Here is a 20,495-nt window from a genome sequence, read left to right as displayed (position 1 = left end):
ACATTTAGGTGGACTGATGTTATGCAGTCATGTGCATTGCAATTTGACTGCAGCCCATAATAGAGATGCATACATAACCAATGTTATACAATTTCAAGAATAAAAAATAGGGCAATGTGTTTAACCCCTTTCATGCCACTTGTAGCCTATATATATAGCTAAGTATGTATGTTTAACTGCCCATCTTCAATCAGTTAGTGATGGATTCATCGGATCAATTGTCACAAGTTTTGCAGTTCATGTCACCACAAAAGCAATTATGGAAACAAAGGATCAAAGGCCATTGAATCCACAGCAGATTCAATGACCTCCCCCCTACAATCAATATTTAGTTTTTAATATGGGCTCATGGGATCAGATGGTGGGTTTCTATTGAATACTAAGATTCAATCACCATATTTTACAACCTATGGTTTAATGATGTGGTCTATATGATTGTTCCTCTCCAGTTAACCACTGCTATTTATAATTTGCTAAATAAGTCCTTGTTTAACTGTGAAATAAAAACATTAGAAACTATATATATATATATATATATATATATATATATATATATATATATATATATATATATATATATATATATATATCTTATTCAATTCATATATATATATACACACATACATACATACATACATACATACATACATACATACATACATACATACATACATACATACATACATACATATAAGAATTGAATAAGTCAAATGGGTGCGCGATGAAGCCCTGTTAGGGAACAGTTGTGTGTGTCTGAGTTAGCTGCATGTTAATTACCCCCCTCTATCATATCCCGGCAGCTCATGAATCACATTCCATTCTAATGAATGCTCCTCGCCCTCCCTAACACACATCTTTTATTTACGTCATTCTAAAATATAAAACCTGAAAAGATCGACTTCCTTTCACATTAAACGATATAAACATCTGCCAACAGCTGTAAAATAACAGTTTATATGCTAAAACTTTATTTAAAATGGCGCTCTAGTTTTCCGAGTGCGGCAGAATACTGTTTTCTCCCTCGCCATCTTGATGTGCGAACGCACAGGCGGAAGCAACATCTTCGGCGGAGCAACAGCGGGTGTGGTTCGGACTTCTACGGGTGGTTCACCTAGCAGCCCTTTTCCCATTTCCAGCCAAGAGAAAGGACACAAAATCCTCGACAAGAACCACGGAGGAGCCGTTTGACTCTGGTAAAGATTGTATGTCCACTACAGCTATTATGTAACGTATTTACAGCGCGTCAATGTAAAAGAAAACCATCTTTTGCTCGGGAGGGGGCTCCGGTGGGGTTTTCTGGTTTGGCTGGCAGCACGGCAGGTTTTGCACGGTGGCGCTTGGATCTACTTTTCATACGTTGTGGTTAGCTTAAGCTAATCAAAGCACAATTTTTAAAAAATGGAGGGTTCGCTTGAAAGTCACGGTTCGTACAATGAATCAATGTGTAGCGATGGCGACTTAGGATATTGGATGAGCCTCGTGACGAGTCGTAACAATTTAGCTCGTGCTTTGTGAGCGAAGCCCATAACTGTGTTTGTTTATGTTAGCTAGGTAGCTAACCAGCGGAGGGGTTATTTTAGCGAGCTTTCAGGGTAAACCAGCCAAGCTGTTAGCTAGCAGTGGAGGCGCTTCGACTTGGATTATATGCTCTTTTAAATGTGTTTACTGCGTGGTGTAACCTGTGCGTCAAGATGGGATTGTGGTTTTTCTTAGGTAGCTTTCCAGGTTCCTACTCAGGCACCCCACGAGAGGAGGAGTCATGGAAGTGATTGCGGGGCGGAGGGGTAGTTTCTCTCATTGGAAACCCAAGCTGCGAGGTCGGAACTTGGCCGTGGTGGGGGGAGGGGGAGAAATATTCCTTTGATGTTCTTTGCCGCTGAATGGTGAATTGTGTTCGTGCTGGTCTGGAAATACCCACCACTTTGCTCTCTCGGCTGGAGGTGGAGGCTCGGCATTTCCCCTCCTAGCTACGTTAGCAAGGCAAACAAGCTTCTGAACCACAGGCGGCTGGTACAGGTAACGTTAGCACAGGAGACAAGCGGGCTTATTATGAGACAGCGTCGGAAAAACGCGTAAACATTACGATTAGGTTTGGCTGTAGCAAACAAGAACTCAAGGTTGAGTGCGAGTTTGTCTTATTTTTCCCTCTGCACTTGTTTCCTTTCACGCAGACATATCTGCTGTGCGGGCTGAGGGCAGGCAAGAACAATGGCTACCCAGTGTAAGTATGAAAAACTTTCAAACCAAGTATTTTCACGTTGATATGAACAGAGCTCGTCATATTTGACTGTTCACGTACATACGCGTTTACGTAAGAGTTTATTTTTACATAATTCTATGATATACTATCAACTTTTTGGCACTGCCGAAGTTGGGGGAAATGGGAGCTAGGCGAGCACATGTCACAGTATCCCAAGAAATGTATTTTTCCTTTTTTGTTATATCTTAAATTTCTCCAAGATTTTTTTGTTTGTTTACATAATTCAATCTGTGGGTACATAAGGGCATCAGGCCTAGAGAAGTACACCCTTTTTCTCTCTTTTTTTCTCCTTCTGAAACAAAAATTGTATAAACTAACCACATTTTAATTCTTACAACTCCCATTGACATTAACTCAAGAACCTTTAACATTACTCTTAAAAATTATTTGTAAATAACAGGAAACTAAGTAAAAGTGAGGTAAATATTACTCGTACACTCCTATTCTGTCATACCCTGTGTTTCATTTAATTTCTTGGTTTTGTGAAGCTGATCTGATGGAGTTGGACATGGCAATGGGAGACAGCAAGGCTGCAGTGAGCCAGTGGCAGCAGCAGTCCTACCTGGATTCTGGCATTCAGTCTGGAGTAACTACCTCAGCACCATCTCTAAGTGGCAAGGGAAATCCTGATGCTGAGGAGGATGATCCAAGTCTCTATGACTGGGAGTTCAACCAGCCCTTCACTCCTGAGCCTACAGGTATATGAGATACTGCATACATTATGATAGTTGCAACATCAGAAAGGCTACTATGTCATAAATGGTATTAATTGCCATCTCATTATTTTTCAGACATGGAGGGCTATGCCATGACCCGGGCCCAGCGTGTGCGTGCTGCTATGTTCCCAGAGACCTTGGAGGAGGGCATCCAGATTCCACCTACTCAGCTGGATGCTGCCCACCCCACTGCAGTGCAACGTCTGGCAGAGCCCTCTCAGATGCTGAAGCATGCTGTGGTCAACCTCATTAACTATCAAGATGATGCTGAGCTGGCCACTCGTGCCATCCCTGAGCTTACCAAACTGCTCAATGATGAGGACCAGGTATGTGAAATAAAAAGTGAATTATCACATGAAAACACTCAAATGGCAAAATGATGCCTGCTGAGTTACATGTGATGTCATGCAAGTTATTGGCAATGCATTTGAAATCCCGTTCTAAAACATGCATCCCTAACCCAAATCGACTCTGTCTTAGGTTGTCGTGAATAAAGCTGCTGTAATGGTGCATCAGTTGTCAAAGAAGGAGGCATCGCGTCATGCTCTGATGCGCTCACCACAAATGGTTTCAGCCGTTGTTCGTGCCATGCAGAACACCGGTGATGTGGAGACAGCTCGCTGCTCTGCTGGCACCTTGCACAATCTTTCCCACCATCGTGAGGGGCTCCTTGCAATCTTCAAGTCTGGAGGCATTCCTGCCCTGGTCAAGATGCTGGGGTAAGAAACTGGACAAATTGTGGGGCTCTTCACAGAATATCTGCAGTATTGGTGTGCACACATCCAAATGGTCTATAACTAGCAAAAAGAATGCAAATCTGCTGTCTTAAAGTAGTTTGTGTTCCTTTTTTTTTCTCGCTGTTTCAATGAATGGCAGTTAATAATGTATGATCAAATACTTTTTGAGTTTGTCCAATTGGCCACTAAATTGGATGACATGTTTGTTTTAGGCTCAGGTATATTAAGCAGACAGCAGTGTTCTGTTAATCACACACAAATAAACAAAAATTAGTTAATTTGCTTACTCTTTCTCAACTATGTTACTGGTTGTGGCTAACAATGTACTCTGCTGCAACAGCTAAGAACCTATCAATCATGACTAAACACATGAATGTTTAAGAAAAGAAGATACACTGTTAAAAGTATAGCGTTCATTAAGCATTAGTTTGATTCGCTAACTATTAGCTCACCATAAACAAACACGACTGACTAGTAAGTTGAACATTAATGGGAAATCAAAACTGACTTATTACTTTGCTTAGATGTGAAAAAAATCACTGTCAAATAGTTTCTACACTCTAAAAACCAGCTCAAATCATCATCCACTAGCTACATTTCGAAGAATACTCCACAATGCAACCCTTTTGAAAATGTTAAAATGTCCTCCTTAACTTTTCTCTTTGTTATCCCCATGAAAACCCAGACCATACAGCCACAACACTACGTTAGCTGGCAAGTTACAACCTGTTGGATATCACATGTGTGTGTTTGAATTAGCACCTGGTATCATATTACCTCACTTCAAATGGAAGATAGAACGGTTGCTTGACAGTGGCTGACAAAAACCAGATTTTACAAGACTACAAAAATGTTGTTGGCATGAATATTACATTTTTAGGACGGACTGTGTCGTACTCTTAAAGTGCTCCTGAGTAACCAAAGAATTGATAGATTCCCACTGGACACAGTGCCCTGGGGACAAAAATTGTAACTTCAAGCTTGTTTTATTCGAATATTTGTAATGTAAAATGTGAGTTCATTCTGACACAGCTGACTGCGATGAATTGACCCAGTTGTCACCAACACATCACTTTATAAAGACTTTTTATGTGACAATTGTGTGTACTTGTATCTGAAACTATAATTCAAAAAGGTGTTATTGGTAGGCTTATTTTTTGATACTTTATTTCCCCAGCTCACCAGTGGACAGTGTGTTGTTCTACGCCATCACCACGCTCCACAATCTGTTGTTGCATCAGGAAGGGGCAAAGATGGCGGTGCGCCTGGCCGGAGGACTCCAGAAGATGGTAGCCCTGTTGGCTAACACCAATGTCAAGTTTCTGGCAATCACTACTGACTGCCTGCAGATCCTTGCTTATGGAAACCAGGAAAGCAAGGTATTGGAAGATAAACATATTTCTTTATTCAGGTGGATGTGGCTGAGGTGTCTGCTGACGCCACTTGGCTGGCAGCAGTTTGTCGCACATAATAACAACATACCTGAATTTGTTTTAGCTGATCATTCTGGCCAGTGGTGGTCCTCAGGCCCTGGTCAACATCATGAGGACCTTCACATATGAGAAACTGCTGTGGACCACAAGCAGAGTGCTCAAGGTGCTCTCCGTTTGCTCAAGCAACAAACCTGCTATCGTTGAGGCTGGTATGTACAGAAATTGAAAACAACTTAATGAAAAATACATGAATGTCCTGGGCTACAATTTCTTGTTGTGGTTTGCTACTATGGTGACATTTTCCTGATGTCATGAATTTGTTTGTTTGATGGCTTGTATGTGTGTAGGAGGCATGCAGGCCTTGGGGCTTCATCTGACAGACCCCAGCCAGCGTCTGGTCCAGAACTGCCTCTGGACTCTAAGGAATCTTTCAGATGCTGCCACTAAACAGGTACAACACACTAGTCACAAACGCTAACTTCTTATGAGGGGCTAAATGTGTCCTGATGGTTTTTTTTCTGAAAGAGGGGTTACAGGCGGAAACAGACAGAAGTATATTCAGCCTGTATGTACTTTACAGAATGACAGGAGCCTCTTGTCGGATTTCCATTTCATATAAAGTATTAAATGAAACAAAAGGCTAAATTATTTAAGATGTAGTCATTGCTCATTTATTTACTTTTGTTCCGTCCATCGCATCCTCTGCTCTCTCCAGGAGGGAATGGAGGGTCTTCTGGGCACCCTGGTCCAGCTGCTGGGCAGTGATGACATCAATGTAGTGACATGTGCTGCTGGCATTCTCTCCAACTTGACCTGCAACAACTATAGTAACAAACTCATGGTCTGCCAGGTGCGTATTATACACACAACCTTCAGCAATAACTGCAGGTCTGTGGGGTGTATATTAAGAATTCTCTGTCTGCTGTGTTATTTTTGTGTAATAACATGCATTCCACTGATTGATCCAATGACTAGGTTGGAGGTATTGAGGCTCTGGTGCGAACCGTGCTGAGGGCTGGCGACAGAGAAGACATCACAGAGCCAGCCGTCTGTGCCCTACGTCACCTGACCTCCCGCCACCAGGACGCTGAGATGGCCCAGAATGCCGTGCGCCTTCATTACGGCCTGCCTGTGGTGGTGAAACTACTGCACCCTCCGTCCCACTGGCCACTAATCAAGGTCATTAGTCATCTCACTTTCTCCGCACTTCCACATTTTACCCAGAACATTCTGTTACATTTCATATCCTAACATTGATTGACATGACTTAATTCTAATTAAAATAAATGTAATTCCCCCCCATTTAGGCTACAGTTGGTCTGATCCGCAACCTGGCTCTTTGCCCAGCCAACCACAGTGCTTTGCGGGAGCAGGGAGCCATTCCCCGACTGGTCCAACTGCTCGTCAGGGCTCACCAGGACACCCAGAGGCGCACCAGCATGGGAGGCAACCAGCAGCAGTTTGTGGTGTGTAACCAAGTCAACAACCCTTTAAGCTTACTTTATTTGAATATTTTAGAGTTTTTACGTATTTTACTTCCCTCATTTCCACTCCAACGCACAGGAGGGTGTGCGTATGGAAGAAATAGTGGAAGGCTGCACAGGAGCGCTGCACATCTTGGCCCGTGACGTCCACAACAGAATTGTCATCAGAGGGCTCAACACCATTCCACTCTTTGTTCAGGTAAAACATTAACTCCAATCTTACTACAGACAAACAAACTATTGCAACTATTTACAACTTTTACAATTAAATGGTTAGGTTTATGAAATATCAGAGCTGTGTTACTCTATTAGTAACTTTAATTCTCCTTTGTTCTTGCTTTTTTTTCCACTGTATGCATGTCAACAACTGTCTGGCTTTTATCAAACGTCTAATCTTTCTCTCTGCTATTCACCATCTCTAGTTGCTGTATTCTCCAGTGGAGAACATCCAGCGTGTGGCAGCAGGTGTGCTGTGTGAACTGGCTCAGGACAAGGAAGCTGCTGAGGCAATTGAAGCTGAAGGAGCCACTGCACCGCTTACTGAGCTGCTGCACTCCCGTAATGAGGGCGTTGGTGAGTATACGGGCTGTGCACACATCTTGGATCGTTTGTGTACTTGTGTAGACTAAGTGTACTTGTGTAGACTAAGTGTACTTGGCTTGTGTTGTCTCCTGTAGCAACCTATGCTGCAGCTGTCCTGTTCCGCATGTCTGAGGACAAGCCCCAGGACTACAAGAAACGTCTGTCAGTAGAGCTGACCAGCTCTTTGTTCAGAACTGAGCCCATGGCCTGGAACGAGGTACACGCATGTCTATAGATGCACAATATGATAATAAAGGGATGGTCAACTTTCCGCTAAAAAATGTGCGTGCAAATATTTTGTAAGAACTCCTCCGACATAAGCTAACATTATACATGACACTTTTGCCTTTTTATAGACTGGAGACCTGGGACTGGATATGGGAGCTCAGGGAGACCCTCTGGCTTACAGGCAGGATGGTAAGTGTTAGCATTATCTTTAATGAAATCCTCACTCTGTTTCTCACCTTATTTTGTCATTTTGGTTAATGTAATTAAATCTTTTTAAAAGTTTTGGCTTTTCTGCCGTCTTTTGATATTGATTGAATAATATGCACAAACTGTATTGAATGTTGTGTGACTTGCAACACAATTGTATTCCTGCATAGCAGCTTTTGCCTCTTTTTCAACCCAAGTTCATCAAATTCTCAAATTATGTACCGTATCTTGCCTCTGATCATTTCTGTCGTGCCACCCTGCAATGACAGCCGATCACTCTGTATTTGTTCAGGATGAAGGAAATGCATCTTCTTCTTTTTACCAATTTATCGTTTTTATTATTTGTCTTTCCAGATGGAGCCTACCGGAACTACCCAGCAGCCTACGGCCAGGACTCTCTTTTGGACCCCATGATGGAGGGTGCTGACTACCATGCTGACACTCTGCCCGACCTGGGCCACCACACTGATCCATTGCCAGATCTTGGCCACAGCCAAGACCTGATGGACAGCAACCAGCTGGCCTGGTTTGACACAGACCTGTAGGATTGGTAAGACGTAACTTGCAAGTTCACAGTAAAAGCAATATTTGACATAAATGGCAACACACTAATGAAATACTGTGTCTTGTGCTCTTTTACAGTTGTATTCGGATAGAACCTCAATTGTGATTGGTTGTTATTGTCTGAAGCAGCATTATGATTGGCCTGTAGAGGTGTTAAAGGTAAAGAGAGGAATAAGAGGTCTTGGAAAGTGCCACACACAAGAAAATATAGAAGATGGTTGCCATTGGAATGTTAAAGCAAGTTGAAGTAGTGGGAGGAAAAGAAGGGGTTAAAGCATCAGAAGTGGAGTCATACAATGGAGCAGATTGCCTATATGAATGAGTGCACATGAGGTGGATCTTAAAAGTTTGAAACACATGTTTTAGCCTTGCCTGTATTATCAGTTTTTTGTTTCTATTTTTCTTATTCTATTTTTTTATTTCTTTTGTATTACTCATTCTGTTATGGTACTGACCCAGCTTGCCTTCGCACTAGCCATCTTCATTTTTTCTTCAATGCTAATCATTTGTAATTTTTTTTTTAAACGTATATTACATGTAGTGTTAAGTTATAGTGATATTATACAATGTTCCTTTGGTTTATGGCCGAATGTGTAGAACACTAATAATCAGTTGAAATGTACTCTGACTTAAAGTGTAACATTGTGTAGTTTTTTTATAATCTCAAAAATGGAGAATTATGCATTCTTAATATGTGCTTGTTTAAGCATAAAATGTCAGTGTCACAAATGTTCTAAAGAGGGAGATGGGTGAAATCGAGGGTGGGTTGGGGATAAATCTAGAGACAAGTGTTTTATATACAGTATCACTGGTAGGTTAACAACTATTTTGTATGCTATCATTGGATGTCTGATAGAAAAGTCATTAACGCTATCATTGGTGGTCTAATAAAACCCAGTTTTATGTGCTATCAAGGGTAGCTAGGTTGATAAACCAGTTGTAGTCCTGCTGTGCTTATTTTGGAGACGAGGTTATGACACGGCTGAAAAATAAAATGGCATTTTATTTCATATAGCCTCTGCCCTGTGTCTTCTGTTCTTCCAAATGATGTAGTTTACTTCTTTGATAGACAGGCCTATGTTCAAAAGCTTTTACAAATATGTGAAAGCAAAATGAAGGGAGTTACTTGAGTGGAACTATCTTGATCTGCAACTTTTAAACATTGTAGTATTTCTTAATATTTCACGTTCTGAAATTACATTTTAGCAGACAGAGGGAATGCCTGAAATACGGATTTCAACCAAAAAATGTTGGTGAGCCTAAAGAAAACTGCCTGCATTTACAATACAACCTCTAATATGCCTAAAGGTGAACTGGGTGCTCGTTATGACTTTTTATTTCAATATTGTTTCACCTCCGATCTAAACGGTTGTAATTAGACTGTTCTGGTAAAGTAAGAACGGCATTGTTGCAAGTCAGAAAAAGTGTTCAATGCTTAGAGTCAAGGTTCCTGTTGTTGCTTAATTCAATTCAGTTTATTTTGTATAGCTCAAAATCACAAATACAAGATTAGCCTCGGAGGGCTTTACAATCTGTACACATAACATCCCTGTCCCAGGACCTCACATCGGATCAGGTAAAACGCTTCCAAATAAAGATGGATCCTGGTGTGCATTTCAGAAACATTGAAGCAGTCTATTATTAAGACAAGCATCCTGAAGGGTTTTAATGTGTTTCATTGAAGAAGTGCATATTTTATAAGCACTTTAAGGTCTAATTTAAAGGGCAGACCCAAAGTGTTCCCACACTTGAGGTGCTTTCACATTTATTCAAGGTAAAATATCTAGGGAGAAATTACAATATTGTATCCAGACATTAAATAAGCTTGTATGTTTGATATTTAGCTGACACTAATACAAGTGAAGATGAGTGTGACAGAAGAAAATCAAATATCTAGATTGCTACAACGCCAGATAGTAAGGAGCAAGAGTCCTGGCTTCACCACTTCAACAATATTTGCAGTTTTTGTATAAGAGCCCGGGAAAAGGTTTGAGGTGGTTTATGAGAGCAACTCAAGAAGTTCACTTCCTGCTATCGTGGAAGTTAGAGCATCACTTACTGCAAAAGCATGAAGGAGAGCTTTCTTTTCAGTCGAGTGATGTTCATTGTTTGTACTCGAAACAAATTTAAATCATTAATTAAGAGTTCACAGATATAATTGCACCATATCAAAACATGGTCTGTTTCAGTGACACGTCCATGTTGTTAAATAATAATTATTCCATGTCTTGAAAAAGGTTTAACACAAAAAGACCTATTGGTGGAGATTTTCACACCTTTGGAAACGATCCATCATTGCAGGCCTTTAAGGTCAATTTGACATCAGAGGAAAAATATGGAGGAGGACTTTCCATGGGTGAATACGGTCTGGATCCTCAAGTAGAGTTGGGTGCATGACAATAGATCTGAGCCAATGTGTCACTGCATGTTGTTCAATAGTTTTGTGATTGTAACTGTTGGAATTTGACTCATACATCTACACATGGCCAACCTTCATACGAACAAAATCTATGAAGAAAATCTGTTGAGAAGAACATCAGAGTTTATCAACCGACAAATGTTTTGTCAATGTAAGTTCTCATTTAAATTTTTTTTGATATTTCAAATGTACTTTTAAATTATTTTATTTACCAATATTTCCTGTTTCTATAACCTTGTTCTGTATATTTCATACTCCAGTGATTCCTGATTGAGAGAAACTGCTGGAAACTGAACTCCAATCAGATCACAGCAAAGATGGAGCAGCAGGCTCAGCCCACACACAGACTCGTTGGCACAAAGAGGAGCTTCGGATGGGTCTCTGAGGAGCCTCTCCTCCTCCAAGCTTCAGCTGGAAGTTCCCCCATCTGCTCAACAGAGGGAAGCACACACCACAGAGTCGCTGCTAATGCAGCCGCTCAGCCCATCAGCTGCCGACACAAGAGCCAGTGCTCTTGTTCCTTATTGTGTTCCTTATTTCACCAGCCCCCACAGTCGTTACATCACTTACTTTGTACCCACATTTACCCACAATGCTCTCTGTTCCTGGCTGTAATGTCTTTAGTTCCTGACATACAAGCTTTCTGCAGCACCTTTTTTAATGAAAAACAATGATTTTTCTGTTGCTTTGCCCCCAGTAATTGTGCAATGTAGCATGCAAACCAACCCACACGAGAATAAAACACTACCAGACACAAATAAATCATTCCCTAATAAGGAAAACAAAAATAAAATGCAGTCACGGATGAAAATGTTTATTGTCGTCAACAGATGTGAAAAATATTGCAAATTCTAGATGGAAGAAAAAAAAATCCAGACCTTTCCTTTTATTAGACGAACTTGGGTGTTTAATTGCTAGTCACATTTGCACTATTTTAAAAGGCTAAATCAGTTCAAACTGTTTTATATTTACTACAACACAAAAGAACACAGTGGCAAGTATTTGTGTATTCCTTTGTGTCCTAAACTATACACATTCAGAAGGCCAAAGCAATATAATGTTGGAAATGTTTGCACTTGTTTTGAAGAGAAACTTAATACATTTTTAGTGTATGGAACACCAGTTTCTCTCTTCACTGAGAAATTACAAACCGAGACAACAACTATCATAAGGTGAAAAACATAGGATTGTGGGTGATTAAAGTAGAATAATGCTGCTTTTAAGTGAAAAGCTTATGACAACATTTGAGTACATAACACCAGTGGGGTGGCCAGACACACAAACATGAATCACATTATGTTGTGTGGACTCATGTACTCAAGTACTTGGCTTGAAACCCTTCTGGAGGTATTTGTACATTACTTCAGCTACATTTTAACTACTTGGAAAAGAAATATTGGACATTTGAGCCCAGTTATCTGCTTACCGGAGCACTTGAATAGAACAGAGCCATCATCAACATCTATGAGTAATACCTGTGCCTTTTCCCCTACGACAAGTCAAAATTAAATTAAAAATAAGTTAAATTGTGCGCTATTAACTAGGGGAATCCTCTCGATGAGTAATATTACTGATCTTATTGAAAACAACCAAAGGCTTCAATTGAGTTTCACGTTTTATTATAAAACACAGTTTCACAAGTGCTGCAGGAAGCAGCAAACACATTACAGCCAGGAAAAGAGAGCATTGTGGGTACATGTGGGTACAGGGGAAGTGATGTAACTGCTCATGGGACTAGTGAAATAAGGAGCAGCACTGGCTCTTGTGTCGACAGGGAATGAGGTGCACGCATTCATCCAGCTGATGGGCTGAGCGGCTCCACGAGCAGCGACTCTGTGTTGTGTGAAAAGAAACGTGAAAAGAGTACAAAATACCCCAGAAGCCATATTACACACAGGTAACGGTAATTTTCCTGTCAACAAAAAACAGCCCAAAAAAATAGAAAACATTTGACACTTAGAGGCACACATGACACCATGTATCGGCCTTATGCGTGTCTGATGTGAAGGACGTGTACAGGCCTCTCAAAAACATATGAAAGTGCAACTCAAAAATAATACTTTTACAGCTGGGAACAGAGAGCACCGTGGGTAAATGAGGGCACAGGGTAAGCGATGTAACTGCTCATGGGAAAGGTGAAATAAGGAGCAGCACTGGCTCTTGCGTCGACAGGGAATGAGGTGCACGCATTCATCCAGCTGATGGGCTGAGCGGCTCCAGTAGCAGCGACTCTGTGGTGTGTGCTTCCCTCTGTTGAGCAGATGCGGGAACTTCCAGCTGAAGCTTGGAGGAAGAGAGGCTCCTCAGAGACCCATCCGAAGCTCCTCTTTGTGCCATCCGGTCTGCGTGTGGGCTGAGCCTGCTGCTCCACTCTGACCGGCACACTGAACAGAGGAGAAGCTCTGAAGGCCGGAGCAGAGGGGCCATCTCTCTTCAGGAGGGATTCAATGGAGAAAGGACCGCTGAACTTCACCTCACATTTGATCTGACCAGGTCTGCTGGCCGCAGGCTCAGGAGAGGGGACAGCCGGGGGGCTCTCTGATGGTCTGCTCGTGTTCTCCGTTTCCAGTCTGGAGGCCAACTCAGGGAAGAGCTGCAGGATACCTTTGAAGTGACGACGCGCCATCTTTGCTGTGATCTGATTGGAGTCCAGTTTCCAGTAGTTTCTCTTACTGTTCAGAGAATCAGGAATCACTGGAATCTGAAATATACAGAACAAGGTTTTAGAGACACATAATATTGTTTAATAAAATAATTCAAAAGTACATTTGAAATATCAAAAGTTTTTAAAATGAAAACGTACCTTGACAAAACATTTGTTGGTTGATAAACAAACTCTGATGATGTTCTCAACAGATTTTCGTTCTTCACAGATTAATGGTGCCAGTTTGTCCATCAACTAAAAAAAATGAAAGATGTACATTCACATTAAAGTTTTTTTAAATGCCAATCTGTGTTTCAGACAATAGCATTCTTTAACAGTCATTAATTGTAACACGTCTTGACTCTTTCTCACCTTAGTAAAAGTGAGCATCTTGTCTGGAGTGTCTTGGAGGACCACAGCGATCTTAGCCAGGTAGGTGGTGCTCTTCCTGAACGGACCTAGCTGAGAGCTGCTGGCTGGAACAACGAGAGGCAGCTGGGCTCCACACTTGTCAGTCGTCTCCTGCATCTTGTTTGTTGGAGACTTAGAGGAGTCAGGTCCTACACCGAGTGATCACAACCTCACAAAGAGCACACCTGGACCTGAAATGGTCAACTCTGGCTATAAGTCCTGTTGGGACAAAGCCATTAGAGGGTGTGCACCGCAGGTTGATGGGGACCTTTTGATAAGCAGATGAGCCGTTACTGCGGGAGGTGGAGCCTGCAATTAGGTGTTCATTTGTTTAAGTAATAGAAGTCTAACATTTCATTCAAACTAATATTTGAAACATGTATCTATTAAGAGACCATACACTAAAATATACGTTTAATGTACATTTTGTCCAATGCAATGTACAAGGGAGGAAAAACTCCAAGCACCTCTAAATCTACAACAAATATCCATTTTTTTAAGACTTTATCTGAATAAATTCTAAAAACATTGATAACTCATCTCTTTCGACTACACCTTGAATAAAGACAGTAGCAGTGGCACGTTAGCAGCACTTAGATGACTTACTGATAGCCCTTTGTAGTTTGACTTTGTTGAAGAACTTGTACTCTCTTGATTCTTGTTGTTCTGAGTTCGTACTCACGGCTGAATGCACGTATTGTAAGTCGATTTGGATAAAAGCGTCAGCCAAATTACATGTAATGTAATGTAATGTAATGTAATAACTTATCAGCTTTAAAATTATATTTTGGCAGTTAACTTAAAACAAAATCCCCCCAAATAATTCACAAATCGACAAATGTTGTTTTGTGAGATGTGTAGTTCTCCTTTTGAAGTCGTGTTCAGTGGATCAACAAACTAACTTTCGCCGAGTGACTCAACTATCTCTGCAGGTGTGTGTTCTGTAACTGTGATGCTGTGGCTTTTTTTAAACACGAGTTATTATAACAAACTTGTAACTGCACGGTTCAATCTCACATTTTGTCTCAACTTTTTTTTTTTTTTTACAAGAGACAAGATCAAATTGTGTTTTCAGCATCGCAAAGGCTGATAATCCACAATACATGGCGGAGTGACTGATGGTCCAATGAGCAATTAAATCAGATTTCCAGCAGTCTGCCCATCCCTCATCACTACTTTAAAGTAAACTCGCCCCCTTTGGTCCCACATAATGACACAGGTCATTTGCGCCAGTGGTCCTCATTCAGATGCATCCACACATTAGCCATGCTAAAAGCTTTAAAAACACGTCTGCAGGTTTGCTTTGATGGACTGCTGAGGCCCCATTTACACGGGGGGGGGGGGGGGACGCATATATATTCATGCGGGTTGGCCTTTCATTTACACAAAAACAGGTTTCATCACGGAAAACGACCATTTCTAAAAAATGCGGCCAAAGTGGAGATCTATGAACAATTCAGTTTGCGTGTGTGCGCGTGCATTAGGTCAAACGGAGTTTTAGGTCCTCAAACATCACCGTATGAGACTATTAATGCATCACGTCATATATGAGCGTCCTCTGTACAGGTTTGGCATAGTTATGACGGCGCTAGGTGGCATATTCGTGTGGGTTCATGTAAACAGAAACTTTTTGGAAAAACGATCCTGTGCATACGACGTTATTTTTGAAAACGGAGGGTGAGAAATATTTGTTTCTGTAAATGCCCGGCTACGTGTAAATGTGGCCTGAGGCTGTAGATTTCCATGTTTTGGCCAAACACAAAACCAGTTGACTTCACTTTGATTGAAGCTGTGTGACTCAGCTGCTCTGGGGTCTGGACTGCATTGCTGAACCTGGGCCAGTCCAGATTTCAGGGGGTTCAAGGTTTTACTGAGAAAGGCTGTTAACTGAGTGAAAATGTGTCCACTCCTTTGGAAATGATAATAGACATTGACTGAGCCAGACCACACGAGTAATTTAAAGGAAAGGACCACACCATCAAATGTGTTGTGTGAAGTTGTGTATTGAATATAAAACACATGAGTTGTGACTGGTGGAAGTGAATGGCTGCAGTGGGGCCACTTAGGGGAGCAGTTGATATGAGGTGAGACAGAGAAGGTGGGCACCAAAAACTAGAACAAAGGGTGTGCGGGACAGGAAGGCGTTACTGGCGTATGAGAGGAGTGACGTCCTGTTCTCCCGAAAGAAGACTCAATGTGCAGAGTAGCTCTTCCACTCAGAAATAACCAAACAGCCTATATAAATATATGCTATTCCCTACACAGCTGAATTCTGATTATTCAGTTTAAAGAGTAATTTATTTGTGTCGTAATTTGTAATTTATTTAGTGATAAATAGCAGTAAAGTCTTTTTTTTATCAATACAGATAATCATGTTATGTTGGCAAATATAGTGTATGTTATATAAACCCAGTTAACAATTAGTTTTAGATTAATTTTGATATGATAATCATGGAAAAATAAACAGATTGCATCTTGAAACTGAAAACTCCCGCTGGCTACTTTAAAATGTGTTGACTGTGTGTTGGTAACATTCTCCAGCCATCTGTTCAGTCAGTTGAAATGAATGTGAATGACGCACAGATGAGGTGTAAACCACTGCAAGGCGACCAAAGAGTTACGGCCCACTCACAGCCATCAGCCCTTTAAACTGTTAAATTCCAGTACTTATGACAGCCTTTGTCTGTGAGACCAATGCACTTCTTTGTGAAGGGGCCCAGTTTAATCCCCTGACTGTCTGTGAGTGTGTTCTTCCTGTGCACAACACAAGAGTAAGATCAAATGCTGTTTGATCAACTAAAAGTTTAGTCTGTGAATTAAAGCTTTTCAGAATTGTTGTGGATGTTTTTGTTTATTAAAAATAGCAATATCAGATTGTATAAGAATCTAAAGAAGACTAAGAAGTCTGCTTAACTGTTAAAAACTTACAAAAGTGTGGGGATATTAAAGCAGTGTGTCTGAAATGAGTCTATTTGAAGTCCTCACAATCCTAATAAAGATATCGGTTAGCTTCTACAACTCATTGGACCCCCAGCTTGTTAAAAAACTGAGATATATAAGTGTTTTTTTGACAAATTCTCGGAGAGCATTAATCCCACTACAAAACTACCAGTATGGTGAAGACAACAACGCAGCAGAAGTGCTGCTGGATCTTTCTCGTAAGCATATACCGGCGCTCTTTGCACCGGTATATCAGTACCCCTGAAGCTCCGATGCTTCAGGGGTACTGAACACACACTTTACACACACGGGTGGAATATTGTCTCCTTCAAACAATGCGTTTTGTACAAAGTTAACACGCCTTTATTGTACATGACAAAATGTATTTAAAATGACCAAGAACGGTCCTCATTAGGGTTACTGTCAGTTTGCACACCTTTAATGTGTTACACTATTCAGTAGAGTGGGAGGGTGGTTATTAAGCAAGCCTATTGGTCCAAAACAAAAAAGTGTAACATCATCAAATAAAGAGGAGATAAAAAGATAAAAGACCCCAGAAATTTATACACAATATAAAATGGAAGAATGGGAGAGACCTTTTTACAACCGGATGACGGGCAACAACCTCCTCATGATGAGTACAGCACTAACTGACCGTGACTGCAATGGACTGAACCAAAAACAGATCAGCCCCTAGATGTGACACAGGTTTGATCAGTAAATTATACCTTTTATCACTAATTCAATGTTTTCTGTTTGAAGAAAGTGCAAGATATAGTATTACTTATTTCTAAATAGATTATATGACAAACTTATAGGCGCTTTGATATTTTTAGAAGGCAATTGATATTGTGACCAAAGTGCATGATGATGAAGAGGACATAGATTTTTTTTGTGATCACAGGCCACACCTCCGGCAGTAACGGCTCATCTGCTTATCAAAAGGTCCCCATCAACCTGCGGTGCACACCCTCTAATGGCTTTGTCCCAACAGGACTTATAGCCAGAGTTGACCATTTCAGGTCCAGGTGTGTTCTTTGTGAGGTTGTGATCACTCGGTGTAGGACCTGACTCCTCTGAGTCTCCAACAAACAAGATGCAGGAGACGACTGACAAGTGTGGAGCCCAGCTGCCTCTCGTTGTTCCAGCCAGCAGCTCTCAGCTAGGTCCGTTCAGGAAGAGCACCACCTACCTGGCTAAGATCGCTGTGGTCCTCCAAGACACTCCAGACAAGATGCTCACTTTTACTAAGGTAAGAAAGAGTCAAGACGTGTTACAATTAATGACTGTTAAAGAATGCTATTGTCTGAAACACAGATTGGCATTTAAAAAAACTTTAATGTGAATGTACATCTTTCATTTTTTTTAGTTGATGGACAAACTGGCACCATTAATCTGTGAAGAACGAAAATCTGTTGAGAACATCATCAGAGTTTGTTTATCAACCAACAAATGTTTTGTCAAGGTAAGTTTTCATTTTAAAAACTTTTGATATTTCAAATGTACTTTTGAATTATTTTATTAAACAATATTATGTGTCTCTAAAACCTTGTTCTGTATATTTCAGATTCCAGTGATTCCTGATTCTCTGAACAGTAAGAGAAACTACTGGAAACTGGACTCCAATCAGATCACAGCAAAGATGGCGCGTCGTCACTTCAAAGGTATCCTGCAGCTCTTCCCTGAGTTGGCCTCCAGACTGGAAACGGAGAACACGAGCAGACCATCAGAGAGCCCCCCGGCTGTCCCCTCTCCTGAGCCTGCGGCCAGCAGACCTGGTCAGATCAAATGTGAGGTGAAGTTCAGCGGTCCTTTCTCCATTGAATCCCTCCTGAAGAGAGATGGCCTCTCTGCTCCGGCCTTCAGAGCTTCTCCTCTGTTCAGTGTGCCGGTCAGAGTGGAGCAGCAGGCTCAGCCCACACGCAGACCGGATGGCACAAAGAGGAGCTTCGGATGGGTCTCTGAGGAGCCTCTCTTCCTCCAAGCTTCAGCTGGAAGTTCCCGCATCTGCTCAACAGAGGGAAGCACACACCACAGAGTCGCTGCTACTGGAGCCGCTCAGCCCATCAGCTGGATGAATGCGTGCACCTCATTCCCTGTCGACGCAAGAGCCAGTGCTGCTCCTTATTTCACCTTTCCCATGAGCAGTTACATCGCTTACCCTGTGCCCTCATTTACCCACGGTGCTCTCTGTTCCTAGCTGTAAAAGTATTATTTTTGAGTTGCACTTTCATATGTTTTTGAGAGGCCTGTACACGTCCTTCACATCAGACACGCATAAGGCCGATACATGGTGTCATGTGTGCCTCTAAGTGTCAAATGTTTTCTATTTTTTGGGCTGTTTTTTGTTGACAGGAAAATTACCGTTACCTGTGTGTAATATGGCTTCTGGGGTATTTTGTACTCTTTTCACATTGTTTCTTTTGTTTTTGATGTCAGCATCTGACCAAAGGAGGGCAGCATAGTATTTCAAAGTTTTGATAGTTTTTGAAATACATTATGTCAACACACACACCCTTGTATCAAACAGATGATTAAAGTTTTTTTCTCCTACATCCTGGTACTTTCTTTTTTATTGAGCATGAATATTATCAGGTTGTTTTGCTTCTGTATTTCTCCTAAACTCACCTAAGTGTCTACGTCATGTTTAGGGTGTTAAGACACTACAACATCTAATGCATGCCATACGTAATCATACTAACAACTACAGACCATGCAACTAGCTGAAGTTGTTACATTTGAACTTTAAACCTGAGGCTGCGGCATAGAGCAAAGGGCTGCAGTCTCTGTTTAATCCTTGACATTATCCTGAGTTGACTGACCACCGTGACAAGGTTACAGTGAGCAAATATGTAATCCATGAAAGCTGTTTGCTTTTCTATTTGTAGTGCACCTGCGCTGCGATGTACATCACCTGAACCATAACCTACTTAGTCTGTCTGAACTTCTCTTTGAATTCACATTTAGAAATCCTGCACTAGAAGTTGCATAAAACCTTTGAAGTTTATGAAGGGATGGAGTTAGTTAGGATATAAATGTCCTTGATTAAGAAAGCTATATTTCTTTGTTCACATTTTGGCTCTTTATATACTCTACTGACCCATTTTCAAACACAGAAGAATGTGAGGCCATTCTCCATTTACACACCTTGCTGTCAGGTCACTGGAAAGTCATGAACACAGGCAAGACAGTATTCATTTACAACCCACTCAGTCAACATTGGAACTTCACAAACAGGCTTGGTCGCAAGTGGTCTGCAGGAATGTAAATGGTTACCAGAGATGTTTAAAGCCAGAAACGCAAGAATAAAACTCAGACTGAAAAAAGGAAAGAGTCACCCAACATTTAAGTTTGATGTTATCCAGCACGTCAAACAAGTTCACAATTATTCATAATCTAGAAATATAAATCAAACATTAGATTTAAGGTTGGTAGTCTTAACCTAAATAGATCTGAATGGTAAGCCCTCACAATCTAGAGAATAATGCTCACAAGATAATAAACATTGCAAACTCTCCACCATTTTGAATACTTTCGGCACAGTGCATCGGCGGTAGAAAGGTATCCTTGATATCCTGAGTGTCTCTGGGTTTCAGTTACAGTGCATCCGGAAAGTATTCACAGCGCTTCACTTTTTCCACATTTTATGTTACAGCCTTATTCCAAAATGGATCAAATGAATTTCCTCATAATGACAAAGTAAAAAAAAAACGTCTGCAAATCTTTTTGAAAATAAAAAATGAAAATATAACATGTACATAAGTGTTCACAGCCTTTGCCATGTCACTCAGAATTGAGCTCAGGTGCATCCTGTTTCCACTGATCATCCTTGAGATGTTCTTACAACTTTATTGGACTCCATTGTGCTAA

At 41.1% G+C, this 20,495-nt stretch overlaps 3 protein-coding genes across 5 annotated transcripts; 2 read left to right on the top strand and 1 right to left on the bottom strand.

The window, feature by feature from the left end:
• Positions 1-1,045: 1,045 nt before the first annotated feature.
• Positions 1,046-9,221, top strand: LOC137784483 (catenin beta-1-like). 3 transcript variants are annotated; one of them, XM_068575191.1, is made up of 17 exons: positions 1,046-1,193; positions 2,172-2,221; positions 2,749-2,958; positions 3,052-3,302; positions 3,457-3,695; positions 4,891-5,092; positions 5,211-5,355; positions 5,494-5,597; positions 5,862-5,996; positions 6,122-6,325; positions 6,454-6,612; positions 6,710-6,829; positions 7,053-7,203; positions 7,308-7,429; positions 7,569-7,629; positions 8,002-8,197; positions 8,290-9,221. In XM_068575191.1, the coding sequence occupies exons 2-16, from the start codon at positions 2,209-2,211 to the stop codon at positions 8,190-8,192; spliced, it is 2,307 nt and encodes a 768-aa protein (XP_068431292.1). In that variant the 5' UTR covers positions 1,046-1,193; positions 2,172-2,208; the 3' UTR covers positions 8,193-8,197; positions 8,290-9,221. The 3 variants fall into 3 exon arrangements, with proteins under 3 accessions (XP_068431292.1, XP_068431293.1, XP_068431294.1); XM_068575192.1 differs by having other exon boundaries at positions 1,053-1,202; XM_068575193.1 differs by lacking the exon at positions 1,046-1,193 and adding an exon at positions 1,897-2,016.
• Positions 9,222-12,692: 3,471 nt separating this feature from the next.
• LOC137785017 (forkhead box protein H1-like) lies at positions 12,693-13,802 on the bottom strand. Its single transcript, XM_068576032.1, has 3 exons — positions 13,647-13,802; positions 13,434-13,529; positions 12,693-13,331 (listed from the first exon to the last, which is right to left on the bottom strand). The coding sequence occupies exons 1-3, from the start codon at positions 13,800-13,802 to the stop codon at positions 12,693-12,695; spliced, it is 891 nt and encodes a 296-aa protein (XP_068432133.1).
• A 3,433-nt stretch (positions 13,803-17,235) lies between these two features.
• LOC137785016 (forkhead box protein H1-like) lies at positions 17,236-18,825 on the top strand. Its single transcript, XM_068576031.1, has 4 exons — positions 17,236-17,263; positions 17,690-17,877; positions 17,995-18,090; positions 18,193-18,825. The coding sequence occupies exons 1-4, from the start codon at positions 17,236-17,238 to the stop codon at positions 18,823-18,825; spliced, it is 945 nt and encodes a 314-aa protein (XP_068432132.1).
• The last annotated feature ends 1,670 nt before the right edge of the window (positions 18,826-20,495 follow it).

Source organism: Clinocottus analis, unplaced genomic scaffold (assembly GCF_023055335.1).
Source record: "Clinocottus analis isolate CAN_PGR_092001 unplaced genomic scaffold, fCliAna1.0.p SCAF_14, whole genome shotgun sequence".
NCBI classification, from domain to species: domain Eukaryota; kingdom Metazoa; phylum Chordata; class Actinopteri; order Perciformes; family Cottidae; genus Clinocottus; species Clinocottus analis.
This window is presented reverse-complemented; position numbering and strand designations above follow the sequence as displayed.